Source organism: Arachis ipaensis, chromosome B04, assembly GCF_000816755.2.
Source record: "Arachis ipaensis cultivar K30076 chromosome B04, Araip1.1, whole genome shotgun sequence".
Lineage (NCBI taxonomy): Eukaryota > Viridiplantae > Streptophyta > Magnoliopsida > Fabales > Fabaceae > Arachis > Arachis ipaensis.
In genome coordinates this window covers 116,004,867-116,023,294 of record NC_029788.2, presented here as the reverse complement: position 1 = coordinate 116,023,294, position 18,428 = coordinate 116,004,867, and the positions used below count along the sequence as shown (strand labels likewise).

The 18,428-nt window shown below is 31.3% G+C and overlaps 3 protein-coding genes and 2 long non-coding RNA genes across 8 annotated transcripts; 4 read left to right on the top strand and 1 right to left on the bottom strand.

Moving 5' to 3' along the window:
- On the top strand, positions 601 to 5,067 carry LOC107637046. The gene is made up of 4 exons (XM_021121693.1): positions 601 to 866; positions 2,220 to 2,573; positions 3,041 to 3,178; positions 4,682 to 5,067. Exons 1-4 carry the CDS (start codon positions 696 to 698, stop codon positions 4,823 to 4,825), a joined length of 807 nt encoding a protein of 268 aa, XP_020977352.1. The 5' UTR covers positions 601 to 695; the 3' UTR covers positions 4,826 to 5,067.
- LOC110271227 (protein SHORT INTERNODES-like) lies at positions 3,395 to 4,370 on the bottom strand. The gene has a single exon (XM_021121694.1). The coding sequence runs from the start codon at positions 4,112 to 4,114 to the stop codon at positions 3,614 to 3,616; it is 501 nt and encodes a 166-aa protein (XP_020977353.1). The 5' UTR covers positions 4,115 to 4,370; the 3' UTR covers positions 3,395 to 3,613.
- Positions 5,985 to 10,075, top strand: LOC107639822. Of its 3 annotated transcripts, none has more exons than XR_002361710.1 (9): positions 5,985 to 6,317; positions 6,581 to 6,825; positions 7,338 to 7,633; positions 7,727 to 7,769; positions 7,906 to 8,010; positions 9,024 to 9,104; positions 9,551 to 9,636; positions 9,794 to 9,854; positions 10,037 to 10,075. It is a non-coding gene; the product is annotated as an uncharacterized LOC107639822 (long non-coding RNA). The 3 variants fall into 3 exon arrangements; XR_002361712.1 differs by having other exon boundaries at positions 9,532 to 9,636; XR_002361711.1 differs by having other exon boundaries at positions 9,794 to 9,848; positions 10,037 to 10,049.
- LOC107639823 lies at positions 10,128 to 11,749 on the top strand. 2 transcript variants are annotated; one of them, XR_001620326.2, is made up of 3 exons: positions 10,128 to 10,702; positions 11,239 to 11,378; positions 11,485 to 11,749. It is a non-coding gene; the product is annotated as an uncharacterized LOC107639823 (long non-coding RNA). The 2 variants fall into 2 exon arrangements; XR_001620325.2 differs by having other exon boundaries at positions 10,142 to 10,702; positions 11,245 to 11,378.
- Positions 15,519 to 16,772, top strand: LOC107637045. The gene has a single exon (XM_016340497.1). It carries the CDS (start codon positions 15,519 to 15,521, stop codon positions 16,770 to 16,772), a length of 1,254 nt encoding a protein of 417 aa, XP_016195983.1.

Genomic DNA, 18,428 nt, shown 5'->3' with positions numbered 1-18,428 from the left:
TTCGTATATGTAGTCACTATAAGATTAACGTTAGAAATAACGGAGTCCCATTGTTGAATTCTTAAAAGTAAATAATAATCTGGTCACTATTTTGGGACGAGCAATAATAATATAATAAAACCACGTATTCAATTTTGCATGCAAGTATATGAATTATGGAGCATAACCTGCTTCCTCTGAGGTATCTGTGAATATCCACATGCTCATAAATGATCACTAAATAAATTTCAGATTCAACTACAATATTTTAATAGCAATTTTAAATATTCATAAGAAAAAATTTCTAAAACAAATATAATTTGTTATTTTTAGTTAATATTTTAATTATTAATTTAATTTTATTAATTTAATAACATATTTTTAATTTATATTTTTAAATATTATTAATTAATTACTGAATAAAAATAATAAATAATTCTACTAGTCCTGCAGTATTTTTTCTGTTCCTAATATAATACGCCGACGCACCAACTAGTCTGTTACTGTTGCATGCAATTATTCAATTCACAGGGATATATAGGTGTGGAGGATAATAAAGAGATAGCTAGCTAGAGAGCATAAATAAAATATAATAGTCCTTTTTTTATATTGATTAAAAGAAAATCTCATTATATATATACTACTAGTATATATAGAGACTACTCGATCTTCTGAAGAAAGTCATGAGAAGAAGCAAGTAGTAAGAATATTATTATATGGAGGATTTGAAAGAGCCGGTGAGTCCAACGGGACAATTTTTGGAGAGCGATTTTCTGAATTTATACATTATTGGTGTCTTAGAATTTCAAGTTCCAATTCATAATTTGCCAATTGTGTCTCTTGTTAGAGATGCTTTTCATTGCATTCCTCGCTTCACCTCCATAATGGTCAGCTCTCTCTCACACTCAAATATATATACATACATACAACTCTAAGTTTTGTACAATTATTGATGAACATAATTTCAAGTTGATATATATTTTTATGACAAATGGTAAAATTTGAGGAACATATAATTGAGCCAAAGTTTAGTGATGCCATGTCAATGGAGAAGCAATATGGTGAGTACTTATCAGTAGGGGTGCACAAACCCGGTCCGGCCCGAAGGCCCGGCCTGGTCCCGAACACTTTTGGGGCTAATTTGGTGTGATTTCATCGGGTTTAGGGCCGGGTAAGGGTCTCAAAAATAGACCCGGTCATTATTTCGGGTCGGATCCGGGCCATAGCTCGGGTCACCCGAAGTCGGCCCGGTGACCCGGTCATCATACACAATTAATATTTTGTGTTATTAGTGATGGATCATGACTATTCTTATGTGGAATTTAAGTATTATAAATCTTAATATTTTGTGTTATTAGTCATTATAAAACTATAAGTTAATGTTTTATGTTTAGAATGCATAAGACTTTAGACTAATGCATAATATTGTGTTATTTGTATTGATTTAAATATTTGGTATTATTAGACAATATTAGTATTGATTGTGGTTATACTTTAGTATTGATTGTGGTTATGCTTTAATTTTGAAGAATGGTTGGTTCTTGTTATATTTTTCTAAGTGAATTTTACCATGTTAAATAATGGTTGGAGTCTTAGAAATTTGGATTTTTTTACATGCTAGCTTACAAGAAGGTATCAACGTAATGTAATGTTAACGGCCCGGTTTTCACCCGGTTTTCACCCGGTATAATTGTGGCCCGAAAGTGTATTGGTTTCATCGGGTCTAGGGCCAGGTTCGGATCTAATAAATAGACCCGGTGTATATTTCGGGTCGGGTCTGGGTCACATCAAACCCGGCTTCACCCGACCCATGTGCACCCCTACTTCTCAGGCATAGCAATGGAGAAGCTTCCAAAAAACAAGCCATTATGGGAAGCTCATATAATCAAATACCCAACAAAAAATGCTGCCGGAACCCTTTTATTATTAAAAATTTGTCAAATATACTAAAAAATAAAAGAATATTTTAAAATTTAGGATTTAGAGATGAGAACTGAGGAGAAAGAAGATTATAAATATAAGAATGAAAATATAATTTCAAAAAAAGTTGGCTAGAATTGAAATGTTAGTCTATAGAAAGTTATTTTCTAGTAGAATATTATATATATATTTATCAACAGAAATACTAGCTAATTTAACATAGTTAAAGGCGGCGGTTTGAAAAATATTTTTATATTTATAATGATTATAAAAAATTTAATTGACTTTTTTTGTTTAACATAATATTATTATTATTGCAGACTATAAATGATGTGATCACTGGAATAATCTTCTACGGGATCCGATTATACATGCAAGATATGGATTATAAATCAAGAAAATTGAAATCAACAGCAATGGCAATAGTGAACACAAGGAATGTTAAGGATTATCACACAGTGCAAGATATGCTAAAGACTAATGCAAAGGGTGTTTGGGGAAACCATATTTCTTATATGCATGTTTCAGTGCCAAAATTACAAGACTACCCAATTTCAAACCCACTCCAATTTGTTAAGAAAGCACACAATTCCATCAAGAGGAAGAAGAATTCTTTTGCTACTATTCTAACTGAAAAGCTTCTTCGGATGGAACATAAATTAAAAGGCTCAGAGGTAAGCTTAACTTTTTTTTTTTAAATATATTAAATTTGATGATCCTAAAATCTTATATATTATTATTGAAGTTTATAACTAAGTTATGAAAAAATATAAAAAACTAATTTTTAGCCAATTAATTTTTTTAATTGTAAATTTTTTTTATTTTTTGAAAAAAAATTAGAATTTATAATTTAGAATTTAAAATTTAAGTTAAATATAATAATTAAAAAAATTATTAATATTAACTTAAAAGAAATAATTCTGTAACATTACTTTTAACTTTTAAGTTATTATCTATCACACATTTAGATTGAATCACATGCAATAAAATAAATGTTCTTATTTTTTCTAATGGATTTTATATTTATATATATATACTAGCTAGTTCAATAATAGATTTATGCAATTACGTACCTAACCAAATTAATGACCATGTTGCTCCATCATTTTAATTAATGTGTCGTGATAATATAATGTTACAGGAAGTCTCTAAAAATATACATAGGACACTAAGAAATTCAAGCTTATTGATTTCCAACATGGTTGGACCAATGGAGCAAATGGCTTTGGCTAATCATCCCATAAAGGATTTCTTCTTTACACTCTGTGGTTTGCCTCAGGTAACTTGTATATACTAACTTTCTTCCTCTCTATCAAATAACAATGAAATCTTAATTATATGGAAATTGACAAAATAGAAATTTATATAGTGATGATCTCACCTTAGGTTAAATAATAATATCTAAATATGTCATATAATATTGTTTGATTTAAAAAGAGATATGTCCGTTCACATATTGATTAAGAAAAATTTCAAATATTTTTAAAATATGGATGTTTTAATAGTTTTACTATTGGAAAAACTACCATTTGTACCCATAAATTTTGTGAACGCTGACAAAAGTACTCATCAAATAAGAAAACTAATGTTGTATCCATAAAAGATGGATTCCGTGTGACAATAGTACTCAAATCGTGATTTTTCGTTGACTTTTTAATAAAATTCCCAAATTACTCCTTCTATCTTCTTCCCCAAATTCCAAATTTCACAACCCTCATCCTTCGTCTTTCTCCTCCGCTGCTGCCAGCCACCAGACATGATCTCTTTGGCGCTTGGGAACATTAGTAGTAAGAAGCTGTTGTTGTTGGATAGAGGCGAGTTGTTGCTGCCTCTCGCGGCGCTTGAAAGCGGGAACCCAAGTGCTCTTGACATGGGTTTGGCAATCGAAGCCACGGCTCTTGCAGCATGTCCTGCACCACATGTGAGGGCAATCCTTCTTCGCCTGGTTTTCGCAGTCCTGGCAGCTAATCCCACCTGCTCCACTTGCTGCTCCGCTCCCCACGGCCGACGCCGTCACTAGGAAGGCCGATCTCGAGGGTGACTGATCGTCGGACACGGTGGTTGGACCCACTCCTAGAGCAGCCGGCCGCGGAGCTGTAAAGATCTTGGTGGAAGAGAGGCCTTGCTTGAGGTATGAGGTCGTGTTCCGGTTGGTGATGATGATGATGATGGTTCCACAGCTCCAAGCCACCTCGGTACGAGGAAACGTCTTCATTTTTGTACCAGTAAAAGGTGTCGGAGGGAGGAAACGTCTTCATGCCTGGTGGCTGGCAGCAGTAGAGGAGGAAGACGAAGGATGATGATTGTGAAATTTGGAATTTAGGGAAGAAGATAGAAGGAGTAATTTGGAAATTTTGTTAAAAAGTCAACGAAAAATTACGGTTTGGGTACTATTGTCACACAGAACCCATCTTTCATGGGTACAACGGTAGTTTTCTTATTTGATAGGTACTTTTGTCAGCATTTACAAAATTCATGGATACAAAATAGTAGTTTTTCCTTTACTATTTTAGTCATTCATCTCAGTTATAAAAAATAATATAATATTAATTAAAATTAATGATTAAAATTATTAGAATAATATCGGTATTCTAGGCGCATTTAAAATTTTTTCTATAATTTATTACTTTGGCTAATTATATAACTTATGAAATAATATAATAATGCATCATTGTAATAAAGGAAAACCTTATCCAACCCATTTTACAAATAAATTGTATCAAGATAACAAATAAAATAATCTTATATATGCATGCCCTGAAAAATGTTATTATTTTTGCAGAGTCTTGTAGTGACAATTTTGAGCTATATGGGGATGTTAAGAGTGACACTTGCAACAGAAGAAGGGTTCATAGATGAGCGAAAACTTGTTTGGAACCTCAACAAAGCCTTTGAGGAAATATTTCATGAAGCAGAAAATGTGTAGTATTCCTATAAGAAGCACCATGCCTTAATTAGAGAGACTCAATAATCAATTAATCACACACACATGTGTCTGTGTGTGTGATGCTATATATATGATTATTCACAAAGAGATTTTCTATGTGTCAAAGTACTTTAAGGAAAGAATAAAAAAGATACCTAGGTTTGGACCACAAGGTTATTTTATTAGTGTTTTTTCTTAATATATAAATATTTGATATATAAAAGGAAATTTCACTTCTTTCATCTGTTGCATTCCATCATATATATATATATATATATTCTAGATGAATAATTGATTTTCAGTTCGTTTCATTTTTTCAGCTTGTTGTAACTAGCATTTATCATTAGTTTTCTTTTTTGAGCTTGCAAATCTTAGTGCATCAGCAGTACCAAAATAGAATCTATAGGTATAAAACACAATCACCAATAAACAAGAGTTCAAAAGTCAAAAGAACAATCACGCAAACTTTTTTTCTAAAATCCGAAAATCAAATCTCAGTTGTTTTTGTTTGGTGTATCGAATAGTACGAATATACATGCATCATACCTTAAGATCTTAACATAATTCTGGACAGTACTGACAGATAACTTCTATTAAATCTATACTGTTAGATCATCTTGGTGAATTGAATTCTAAGTTTAACTCGGCACATTTAAGACATTCCCTTAATTGAACTACCTGTTTGCTCCCATCCAACCAGAGAAATCATTCTGCAACCAATCATCTCTGACCTTTCTAAAAAGATCTATCAGTTCATCTCTATTCTCATCCCATTCTTCCATCACAATAGACTTCAATTTGATCTATGTCTTCAATATACCCTCAACTATGAGCCCTTCTATAACCTTTCAAGAAGAACTATGACATAAATCAAGTGATACTACACTTGTCAATTCATAATAAAAATGTTAAATTACACTAATATTTCTTCATTTAAGTTATAAAATGTTTGGTGTAAGCATGATATTATTTAATCGCAGAACAAGTTAGTGTAATTTAAGATGGCAAAAATCAAGATGATCTTAGCCTCCAAATCAAACAATTTAAAAAAAATTAATTTTAAACAAAAAAAATTCAAACTAAATTATATCAATTTTATAGTTTGATTTTTTAATCCAAATTATTTAACCAATATAAATATCCGGATCCGAATTAGGATTTAAAATTGGAAAAACCCTAATTTGAAGTCACAGAACCTCTTCGACTCTTTCCTCTTGGTTTTCTCATCTTCTGACTCTTCTCATCATCTAAACTCAGCTGCCGGCGCTTATTGTCTCCCCGCAGCTGGCACCGGAGCAGGCAGCTGGCACTGCAGTTGCGTATCTTCCGCCGCCACCACAAGCGCGTCGAGTCTCTGGTCGTAGCTTCGCCTCTTTGGATCGTAGTCGCACCGCCGCTCTGTTCCGCCGTCTTTTGTTCTGCCGTCCGCCTTTCCTTGTCGTGACCAGCTCTGTTCTTCTCTGTTCTCTGGGTACCCTCGCCTTTCCTCAAGGTTCTTCTCTGTTCTGCCGTTTTCTGTTCTTTGCATTTCCTTTATGGGTTCTACCGTTCAAAGGGTGTAGAGAATGAGTTTGCATCTGTAATAATAGTTTATGAATCAAGAATCCTAATGTATGGTTCAATAATGCTTAATTGGTTTTGGTTGTCTTGAATTTGAGTTGGATGTTGCATGAATTAGAATTTGCTCCCTTTCCATTTATATGCGTATTATATTTTTCGTTGTTGAGACATGTTAAGTTGTGTAATTTATTACAGCAATGACACAAGGACGAGGCTTACATTTGTCACATTGGGGAAGTTGAAGGGGAGGTTTTCATTGGCCAAGAAGCCAAAACCAAGAAACAAGCATACATGAGTGCAGCAAATGTTGTTTTTTCAATCTTAAAAGGGAACATAGTTCTTTTAAGATTGGAAAATCAACATTTGCTGCACCCAAATCTAAGGGAAGCAAAGGTTTTTTTTCCCAAAGTTAGGAGTGGACTCGAACCCGCGACCTCTAGGTGAGTATAGAGTATGTGGAGCCATTTGAGCTATAGCTCGCTGGCCTGCATCTGAGTTTTTGCTTGGTTAGGGTTTGGTTTATCATTTTTGGGGCAACAATGAATTTTGATACCGAATGAAAAAGAACAAGCACAATCTAATTTGATTTTTATTTTGTTGTTTTGCTGAAATTATTAGATTGATTTGATTTTAATTTTGATTGAAAGATATAATCTAATAATTTTTAAAAAATAAATAAAAATAAATGTTAATAAAAATAAATATATGAGCAATGCTAGGGGGCTAGCAATTTTTGTGATTAGTAGCCATCATATAGCCATCAATGATGATTTAATGGTGTGAGATTGGTGTGAGATTTCATCCAATGGCTCACCTTTCTCTGCTGGCTACATGCTGGCCAACATTCAATAAAATTGCTGGTTCCCTAGACTTTTCTTAAATATAATTCACCTGGCAAAACCGGAGAAGATGAAGATGAGACAGAGCTGTAACTCTTGGTGGGGAGGAGTAGGTGGCGCAGGTAGGGAGAAGACTTCCTCCGGCATCACAAAACCGGAGAGGGTTAAAGGAGAGAAAGACAGTAAGAGACAAAGACGCTAGATCAAGAGAGAGAGGAAGAGGAATGAGGCTACAACGGTGATGGTGGCCATCGCCGCTGTTGGTTCCGCAGTCCTCCGTATAATGGCTTCGTAGTCCTTCCTTCGCGGGCGGCAGCGGGTTCTGCGAATGCGATGACCCAGTTACTTACGACGGTGTACTTCAGTGATCTGGACGTGCTCCTATGGAGTTTTGATTCTGATGAACATAGTAATGCTTAAATATTTTGTCCTATATATTTAACAGAAAATGCCTGTTTTCAGCCAAAATTTGAACTAGACTAATATTTTATTTTTGTTTCAGGCAGCGCTTCCATAGCAATGCTAAGGAAATTGGCTTCATTAAGGTATCTTTGTCCCTAAACTTGATCTTCAGTCAATTTATTTATAACAAGTGGGCTTGGGACTATTGATTGCAAGGAATTTCTGATGACCACTGACTTCTCTACACCTTTTCTCTCAATCTCTCCTCTCTTACACCAGGGTCTCCTCCCACGTTTCCATCAAAACAGAGATGAAGAAAACATGACGGTGAAGAGCGGAAGCACGAGAGAAGAAGGAGAAACATCCTTATTTCAGTAATTGATTGTAGGTTTATTTTTTTCTCTCCTTTCAAATGATCATAGATAAAATCAGCTAAGAAGTGAATTTTTTTAAGGTAGCGTGTTTGGATTGTGTCAAAAAAAATTTCAAGTTACTATCATCGTGTTATCAGTACAAGAATTTATTTTTTCGTTGTTTTCCATTTGTTTTAGTAATCTGATTTATGTGGTGTGTTTTCTAAAATTCTTCGTCATCATGGATGGAACCCATATCCTTCACAATTACTGTCTTATATATAATTTGCTTTGGTTTGATGATTTGTAGATAATGATGACATTCTTTATGCTTACAGTTATGGAATGTCAACTAAAAATGCAAGGAACATTATTGGTATCAGATTATTGACATATAAAATGCCACACTTGCATAAATTTCCACTCCTTAATTTTAGAGGTTTTCAATCATATAAGGAAGCAAAGTTTCTTTTTGACATTTTTTTGGGAATAGCATTACTTATTTGGCATCCCTTTGATCCTGCACATGGTCTGACCAATGGTGTTCTTCTAACTGATATTGAAAGGGATTGAGATGCATTCTTACATGGTTTAACCCTATATATCAAGGCTTTACTCTTCCATATTTGATGGGATATTTTATCCCAATCTAGTTTTTATACTTTTATACATGTCAAAAGTTTTCTCTTCTTTTTTAAACAAAAAGTGCTCTCTTCATTCATGTGATGGTAATGTGTCTTTGTGAGAAAATTCTAGCTCACATATGCTTTTTCTTTCTTTGGATGCATGTAGTATTTTTACTTCTACGTTGAAACGTACTATATATTTAAGTTAAGATGTTATAAGTTTGTTGGTGCAAGCATTATAGGCATAATTTTAAAACAGTATTCTAGGCTTAGAGAAATTTCCAAAGCAATGATGTACTCAATCATGTGCAGGTCCTTGACAATTATGGTAATGAAATGTGATATATATGTTTTTTTTCTATAATATTCAGTTTCAAAAGTTTGCTAGAAGATGCTACACTTAACTCTCTTTTTGCAGGGACTTCATGCTTTCATGCCTGAGCCAGCTCAAGAGGAGATCTTCTCCCTTTGGGAACAAGTTGTTGTTGCCTGTATGAAGGTATGAAATATGTATCTTAATTTTTTTAACTTCATGAAATTAAATGAATTTATTTGGATGCAGTTTGTTGAAATTTAAAATTAATATAGCTAATCAGTTCTCAATTTTTTGAATTTGTTCTTCATCTGGTTAGAATTATTTTAGAATTCTAAAATATTGGTCGATCTACCATAATTTTTTTTCTTTCAAACGAATGAAGTGGCTTTAGAATTAAAGAAATAACTAATGAGAATTTTAAATAATTTAAGGTGGCTTCTTTAGGAATTTAAATGAGGTGTTACTTTATTTAGTTTCAATATGTGTGTATGTTTGAATTCCTTAAGAGGCTTTGCAGAATAAAAGGACATCTATTTAGTATTTTAGGGGCTTTAAATTACTTTATTGTAAGCTTTAAACTACATATGTGAATTAAGTGATGATTTTGAAGTTTAATTCTGCAAACTAAGATCAAGGAGAAGCTAGTGGAAGGTGAAAACAAGATCAAGTGCAAAATGAGGACTTTAATTGTAAGTTCTGGAGAAAACTTATGCTGGTAAGTGAAAGCTTTTTAGCCATTTTTTAAAAATTTTATAGTACCTATTTTGTTTTTTGGTTTTTCCCACGGTTTAGGTGGATTGTGAAGTGGATTTTCTGTTGAAAATTAAAATGTGAAAGTAAATGTTATGGTGCTGTGCTTTTTTTTGGTTCAGGGGAGGCTTACCCTTTAGAAGCAGTGCAAGGGAGTTATTTTGATCATACTTTCGAGTATTGGTAAGCGGTAACTAAGAGCTATATTTCTCTCTTCTACTTCTGTATCAAAAAAATTAAAGAGAAAAAATAAACAGAGAAGGCTCTATTTTGAACATTCTTTCTAGATTTACTACCTTACCTATTATTCATTTGTTCAGTTTCAAGTCTTTCATGTTTGATAAATATGTGATTCAATTATTTAGGGCTTTTTCTTATTGGAAAAAGGAGAAGTTAATGGATCCATGAAGAAAGTGGGTGAACATCATAAATAATAGATGAGACTATTGGACATCAAGACCAATCTTTGGTCTAACTTTTAATTTCTGACATTAAACGTTTCGTAAATTAATTAATACTTGACCATCTGTAATTCATTGTTCAATCTTATTTGGTAACAAAGGATACAAAGAGTGGCGTGTTCTATTGTTCTAATAATTCCACCACTTTTTTCATGTCATTACATCCATAATTATATTGGCGGCCGTAGAAGATTTGCTTTATTTTTTTCTTAGTAGATAGTCGACATTGTTTATTTCCAGGAACCAATTCTAATTGCTCAAAGTTATTATTTGTTTTAATTTCTTTTTTTTTTGGTGTTAATTGTCTGTTGTGTGATTGTAAGAGATGTGATTTAGTGTTTCAGTGTTACCATTTTTGTGTATATGCAAAATGGCATGAAAATCTATGTTCATTAGTGATGTTTTAACTGGACTGAGTGAGAAAAAAAAAAAGGAAAAGAAAAATAATTAAGCTCTTTCATTTTCTTTTTTGCAGCTTCGATGCTTCTATAGGCAGCCATCACTATGTGGAAACTTAGTGTATAGTGTGCATAATTTAATTATAAGATTTTCTTCCTAAAATTTATGCAGGTAATTTTGGTTTTTTCTATGCTATATATATTTTGGGAAGATGTTCTTTTTTACTTATTTTTTTTAAAAGAAAATAATCTTTTTTGCCCCCTCTTGACTTGTGCTTTATGCATTGTCTCAATTCAAGATTGAATTCCAAATCTAAATGCATATAGTATTAGATTACATTAATTTTGTGATAGTGTGATATTATTGGTATTTTGATTTCTTTTGTCCTTTATTAGTAAAATCAAAATTAGTCTTCTAATATAATTCCTTCTTATGGAGACAATATGTCATCACTTTATGGTTGGGGACAATATTTTTTTTTTTTTTGTTTTTTTGTTTTGTTTTGAGTTTATTTTTCTTTTTCCACGATTACTTTTAGATGGGGTGTCATTGGTGCAGTATGAGTACTGCAAATGCACTTGAGTGTGATACTGTGTTTCATTTATATGTTTATATTTATTTCTTAGTAAAGTACCTTGCTTTAGTTAGGGTTTTTCGTGCCATTGTGGAATCATTTCTAAGCTTCACTCTGTCGTATTTTTTTGAAGCTGCAGTTACATTTGGTTTAGACAATTCTTAGGCCTGTTATAGAACTTCAACGAAACTACTTGGATTATTATGCTGAAAATAGAGAAGAGAAAATGCTTATTCCACAGGCTGTTATTTCTTTCCTCAGGAATATCCGCAGGTCAGTTTTCTCTTATATTAAGGAAATATCCTCTTATATTTATGTTGTGTTTATGTTAAACAAACTTTCAGCAAAAAAACGCCACCATGAATCTGTGAATTTTCAGGATCATGTGTTCTCTCTATAGGGAATGGAGTATGTGCTGCATGGAGTCATTGCTTTGGGGATAATGGCTGCTGGTGGTGTGCTCTCCGGAGGGAATCCAGCATCACATGTTTTACAGATTAAGAAGCAAGGTGATTCTGCTGATGCCAAATTAGTTGTCACACTTTAAATTATGACAAGATGATTGTTTTAAGTATAATTATGTAATTCCTTTTTTTGTTAAACAAAATTTTGGCAATTGTCTAAAGCATGATTTTTTTTTTTAAGATTCAATTTCTGTAGAAACTTTTTTCTTTTGGTTTAAAAATATTTTAAGAGTTTAGCTAAAAAAGTGTATTAAAGGTAGTTGTTAAATTTACAAGTACTAAAACTTAATTTTATTTTAATAAATGTATTACAAACTTTAACGCTTTATTTGTCCATAAAGATTATTTTTTGTCACCACCTTAACATTTAATATAAACAAATTAATTGTGGGATCAAAATCAATCTTGAGTTGTTTTTGTATCAAAATCTGAATAAATATGATAAATGACATGAGATCCAAAAAATTTATTAAATATTTTTTGTATTTTGGTTCACTTCAATAAGCGACCATAGAATTTGAAACTTCTTGAGTTTGAAATTTGATTTTAGCAAGCTTAAACTCTAACCTATTATGACTGGAGTTGCTCCAGAAGCACTAGAAGTCTTTTTTTTTAGGTGGTTATTAATGTGTTATTGTCCAAGAGGTAAATATATGATTTTTGGTTCTACAATTTTGCTAATTTATTAAGATGGTTATTAATCTAAAAGTTTTTCCAATAATTTCTGTTGTACTAATGTAAAAATTCTTCTTATTTTTTTAAATTAATTTTTTTGTGCACATTTTCTTAGTGTTATTTATCTGTGACGTGTGTGTGTTTGATATGCAAAGTATTATGGATGACATCAACTACTTTCCCATAGATGCTTATTCTGAACTGTGAAGTCCTTGCTAAATTTTTAAGAATGCAGCCTCATTTGGAATTTCACCGATGTTACTCTTAGGTTCTTCAAATCTTACAAAGTTAGATAAATAAATAAAAAAAAAAAAAGAAAACTATGTTAGATAACACACATAGTAAAGATTGAAGAACATCTTTGTGCCATACATAAAATTTTATCAAATAATCTTTTCTAAAAAATTTAATTTAATACAAAATGAGTAAAAATTCACATAAAAAATAAGTAAAAGCTCACATAAAAATATATTGTTAATAAATTATGGATAAATATTACCGTTATATAACTTCACTCTAACAAATTGTAAGACGACAACAGCTCTATTCTTATTGTCGGATTCTAAAAAAGCATTTAATTCATGTGCATAGTTGCTAAAAAGTGCACACTCCATTATTTTTCTATATCAAAAAGAATGTTTAATGTTAAATATATATTTTTTATAACAAAATAAATAAAAAATAATTATAACTCAAAAAGTAATTACCAATAAAATAACATCAAATAATTAATTATTTTAAATTTGTAAGAAACAAACCACGAAAAGAATGCTTTTTATTAATTTTTTTTTAAATTTGAATACTTTTTTTTTTTCAAAATTAATCCGAAGCGATTTTTTCAAAAAATTTAAATACGTAGACGTTTAAAAACGATGCCTTTGAATCCAAAAAATTATAACGAAGCTTAATGTTAGTTAAGATACATTTGTTACTTATTAATAATATTAATAAAAATATTTATAATAAAATAAATTAAAATAATAATTTAAAAAGATGAGATTATAAAAAATTTTATATTTATAAAAATAAATATATAATTATCCATCATCAATCTTTAATTCAATAATAGTGTACTTGGTAGATTTGTCATCCTTTTCAAGAGTTCTCTTACTCCCAATTCCAGCAAGATATCCAACAACATCTGAAATGATTTAAAATAAAAAAAATATTGTCAATAAATTTGTTAAAAAAAAAACACAACCGAAATTATCAATAAAACAAATAAATTTATAAATAAATTATACTTTTCTAAAATAACAAACTTACTAACTAAATACATACGTGCAATCATACCCAAGAGCATCGAGAGTGTCAAAACTCACAAACTTAAATCCATATTGTGGGATACTTGACGATTCTGGAAGTCTGTGCACATCAGTACGCCTGGTAATTTCCGTATGGCAATGGAGAATTTTCGTAACTTGGTAGTGTCCATAGCCGTATCACTCTATACGTACACATAAATTGTCGATTGTAGGACTGATGTCTGTAATTTTGTGAATTCCAGCCATTGGAATAAGTAGAGAGATTTTGGATATATGTAAAAAAAGAGATTGATGTACTTTAAATCGTGGTACTTTACATCTCTCATGACTTATACTTTTATAGTTGATTCATAACTTAAAATTAAAAAATAATAATCTTATATAAATTAATCTTTTTATAAATAAACTATATAAATACAATAAAATAATTGTGCACACATAACAACATTGGGGTCATTGAATCGGAGTAATAATACAGTATATATAATTCATGTTTTTGTTTTCGCTGCTGCTACGTTACCAACAACATTTCTGTCAACTTCTGCCAACTCTTATTTATAACTGTGTTTAATGGAAGTGTCTTCAGGGATGTGTCTAATAAAAATATCTTTTTTATGGCTGTGTTTAATAAAAGTGTCTTTATAGATATATTTTCTGGATGTGTCTCTTTATATATATATATTTAAAATATAATAATTAATTATTGTTGGCAATAAGTTAGCAGATAATATGTTGGTACTCTATATTTTTCCTTTTGTTTTTCATTTATTAGATTTGATACTTATCTAGTTATTATTATTATAGCAGTTGATGAAGAGCAAACAGAATTTTATATAAATTAATCTTTTTATAAATAAACTATATAAATACAATAAAATAATTGTGCACACATAACAACATTGGGGTCATTGAATCGGAGTAATAATACAGTATATATAATTTATGCTTTTGTTTTTCACTCATTAGATTTGATACTTATCTAGTTATTATTATTATAGCAGTTGATGAAGAGCATGTGATGACAATAATATAATGCAATCCTTCAAACATAGCTATATATTATTTTTGAAATTTTATAATAATTAAATAAATTTTCATGGAAAAAAATTTTATCAGAAATTCAGTTTTGCATATAAAATTATAAATGTTAGCAGTTATTAGGTTTGAATCAACTTATTCAGCTGCATCATGCATGTCATCAATGTTGTGGACCTTCCCTTCTAGCTTTTCTACAAAGATTTGATTCCGTTGTCATTTGCGTCACGCAAATTATCTAAACATGACAATACTAACAAGTTTCGGATCTGACTAAAATCAGCCTATGTTACACTTGCGGTACATAGCCGGTCCCAAGCCCGGATAAAGGAGGAGGGTTGTGTTAGGTCTTCGGCAAATAATTTAAAATTTAAAAAATAAAAATCTAAATAAAATAATTCAAACAAATAAAATAATTTAAAATTTAAAAAATAACAACCTAAGTAAAACAATCCAAACTTAAAATTTGAAAATAACAACCTAAACAAATAATAATTTATAATTAATAAATATAATTCTAAAAATTTCTAGTGACGACACCTAAGCAAATGAACTCCCAAACTCAACGTATGAGCGCCACGTCAGCATATGAGCTCCCCATTTGTATACTATAAAGATAAAGATAAAGATAAAGATAAAGATAAAGATAAAGATTTATTTAAATTTATTAAAAATTACATCAAAAGATTCAAATCTTTTGATATTTTAAAATTCTCCCCATATAAAATTTGAGAACTAAATTATAAATTAGTTATTGTGCATTTTCAAAAAGCAAAGACAGACCCGATAAAAAGATCTTTTTGTATGAGATATCCAAACATAAAATTATTTTTACTTTTTTATAAGATCTTTAAAAAAAAGATAACTCAAACAAAGATCTACTTACCCAAACGAGGTCTATATAAGTCATAAGATATAAAGCGGAGAAACCGTAGCCTACAACACCACGCAACTTCTCTGTTGGTTTGGTAACAATGGAGAGTCCATGGGACACTGTGATACGAGACATGGATCTCTTAACGGAGATCCTTCTCCGATTGCCAGTGAAACAAGCGATTCAATGCAAATGCGTGTGCAAGAAATGGTTGTCAATCATCTCCAACCCCAAATTCCGTTATTCACACACTTGTCGTTTATATTCCAAGTACAATAACAAACCTCCACCCACTGCTCTGTTGGTTCAGAATTTCGGAGACACGAAGGCCAAAAGAGCTTCTATTGTTCCCTTCCACACCAATAATAACAACGCCAACAAAATCTTCTTCCACCTTGATCTTGATCGACGCAAATACATGTCTTCTACTATTATACACTCTTGTAATGGTCTATTACTATGTAATGTTACACCCACACCCAATTCTGGTTTAACAACTTTTGAGTCTTTTATGATACGACTAGAATCCCACTTTCGCATATGCAACCCAGCCATCAGCAATGACCACTGCGTTTATCTAGATTACCCCCTTGGCGATGTAGATTCCCCATATAATGAAGATATCTACATATTTGACCCTTTAGACTTGAAGGCTTATCTTGTTTTCGAACCTCTAAAACAACCTCTTTCTTACAAAGTTATTTTATTTGGTGAAATGGAAGCTCCGTATGGACATTATAGTCGTCTCAATCAACTCAAACCCCGAATTGGGATTCGTTTGTATTCCTCAGAGACGTCTTGTTGGAGTAGTGTTGTTTGCAATCTTCCTAATGATTTACGTGTCCCAGAGGGAGTTTATTGCAATGGTGCTGTTCATTGGTTTCGTTTAGATGATGACAATTCCGTTTATTTCGATGTCAATCGGCTTTGCTTTGATAAATTGCCTGCAGTCCCTGCATGTGTTGACTCAAATTCAGAGCTCTTGGGTGTTAAGTATTTAGGAGAATGTAAAGGGAGGCTGCACTTGATTCTATCTGATAGTTTGGAGTTTGATATTTGGGAATTAGAGGAAGATTACTCTTCATGGGTTGCCAGATACCGTGTCAATCTTAATCGCATGCATGATGGGGAATCGGCCTTGTGCTGGAATCTTTCAAGTAATCCATTTTGTGTGTTAAGTTTTGTTCTTCGCCAAGAAGAAGAGGAGGAGGATTCCATGCTTGTGTTGTTCCAAGATGGTAAAATAATGTCTTATAGCCTAAAAAATTATGGTTTGAGGGTTCTTTGTAAATTAGATAGAGTGCCTAGATCTGTTCATCACTACTTTGAGACTCTGTTATCTATTGGAAATTAATAGAGTTCGATGTAGAGCGAGTGCATTATTAGTTCATCCAACAATGGAGCAGTGATAGATGTAAAACTTCTTCCGTATGTTCTTCAAATAATAAAAAAATAATTTTAAGGTGGTTTTTGTTCTATTCTTTAAATGTAGAAGTAATCGGTGTTTCTGTGTGTTTCTCTATGCCCTTCAATTTATGAGCAATATATAACAACTTCTCACCAATTCGCAACACTTATTACGCAATGAGCTCCACTACCACCTTCCTTCTTCTTCTACTACTTCTGGTGCTGCAAAATTACGAATTTGCCCATGGAGGAAAGCGCAAGGTGCACATCAGCGATGACCTTGATGACGTGTACGATGACGAAGAGGACGAGTCTTGGAAGGAATGGGACAAGAAGAAGGAGCCATCTTTCCCGCCCGCCGATCTGTCGAAAATGGAACCGTCTCAGATCAAGGAGGAGATGATGAAGCGCCACACCGGTCTAGTCATCGGCTTCGTCAAGCTCCGCTTCGGACTTCGCCGTACTCCGGTCAGCCACATTTCTGTTTCTGGTTAAGGCTATTCTTATCTTGGTGTAAAACAGGGCTCCAATTTTAGCTATGATTTTATCGGGAAATTGGCTGTTTCTGCATGTTTATTGGTTTTTGATGAATTTCAGCTAGAATTTTGGTTACATTATATAATTTAAAACTTCTTGAATTTGAAATTTAACGTTAGCACGCTTAAATTCCTATAGGTCAATGTGGGATTATAAAGGTGAGTAAGTTTGAAGTAATTTTTAGTTATAAAGACGAGCGTCTTATTAGTAGATCTTAATAAAGAGTTTTTGTGAATTATTTTGATCAAAGATGAGAAGTATGTCATAGAAGAGAACACTTATATACCAAATCAAAAGGTTCATACATAGAGAGCAAGCACAAACATAAAAAACTTATTTAATAACTTATATAAAGAGATTCAACACTTTTTTTACACTTACTTTTGTTTGAGGATAATTAAACTTTACATATAAGTTTTAATTAAACAAAGATATTAAAGGTTAAATTTATGATTGTTTCTTAGAAAAATAATTGTGATATATATAAATTTTAATTAAACGAAGATAACATTTTTTTGTTTAACATAAGCTAGGTGCAAGTTTGTGGTGTATTATATAAAGTTAATTGAGCTTAAATATAGTATCCAATTATTAGGATTTCAACATTTCGTAAATAATATAAATCTCTACATTAATTTAATGTATTTTTTCGTTAAGAGGGGTTATCATTGTATACTTAATTAGAAATTTAAATAGATAATAAATTTAATTAAATAAATATATAACACTAATTAAATAAGGTACCAAAAATATATTATTATACTTTTTATACAATTTACGTATATTGAATGAACAATTATAAATAGGATTTTAGAATTAAATGTTTGTTGCAAACTATTTTATTTAAATTATAAAATAATTATGGAATTATATTTTGTCAATTTTAAAAATATTTTAAATTGAATTATTACTTTGTAAGGAAGCTTAAAAAAATGTGTTAGGATTGGATTTTATTTTTAGTATTTTATGATTTTCTATTTTTAGAATTTTGTAAAGAAAAAAAAAAGTAAAATTAAGAAATTTTATTTTTTATTTTTTATTTTTATTTTTTATTTTTTTTCTTCTC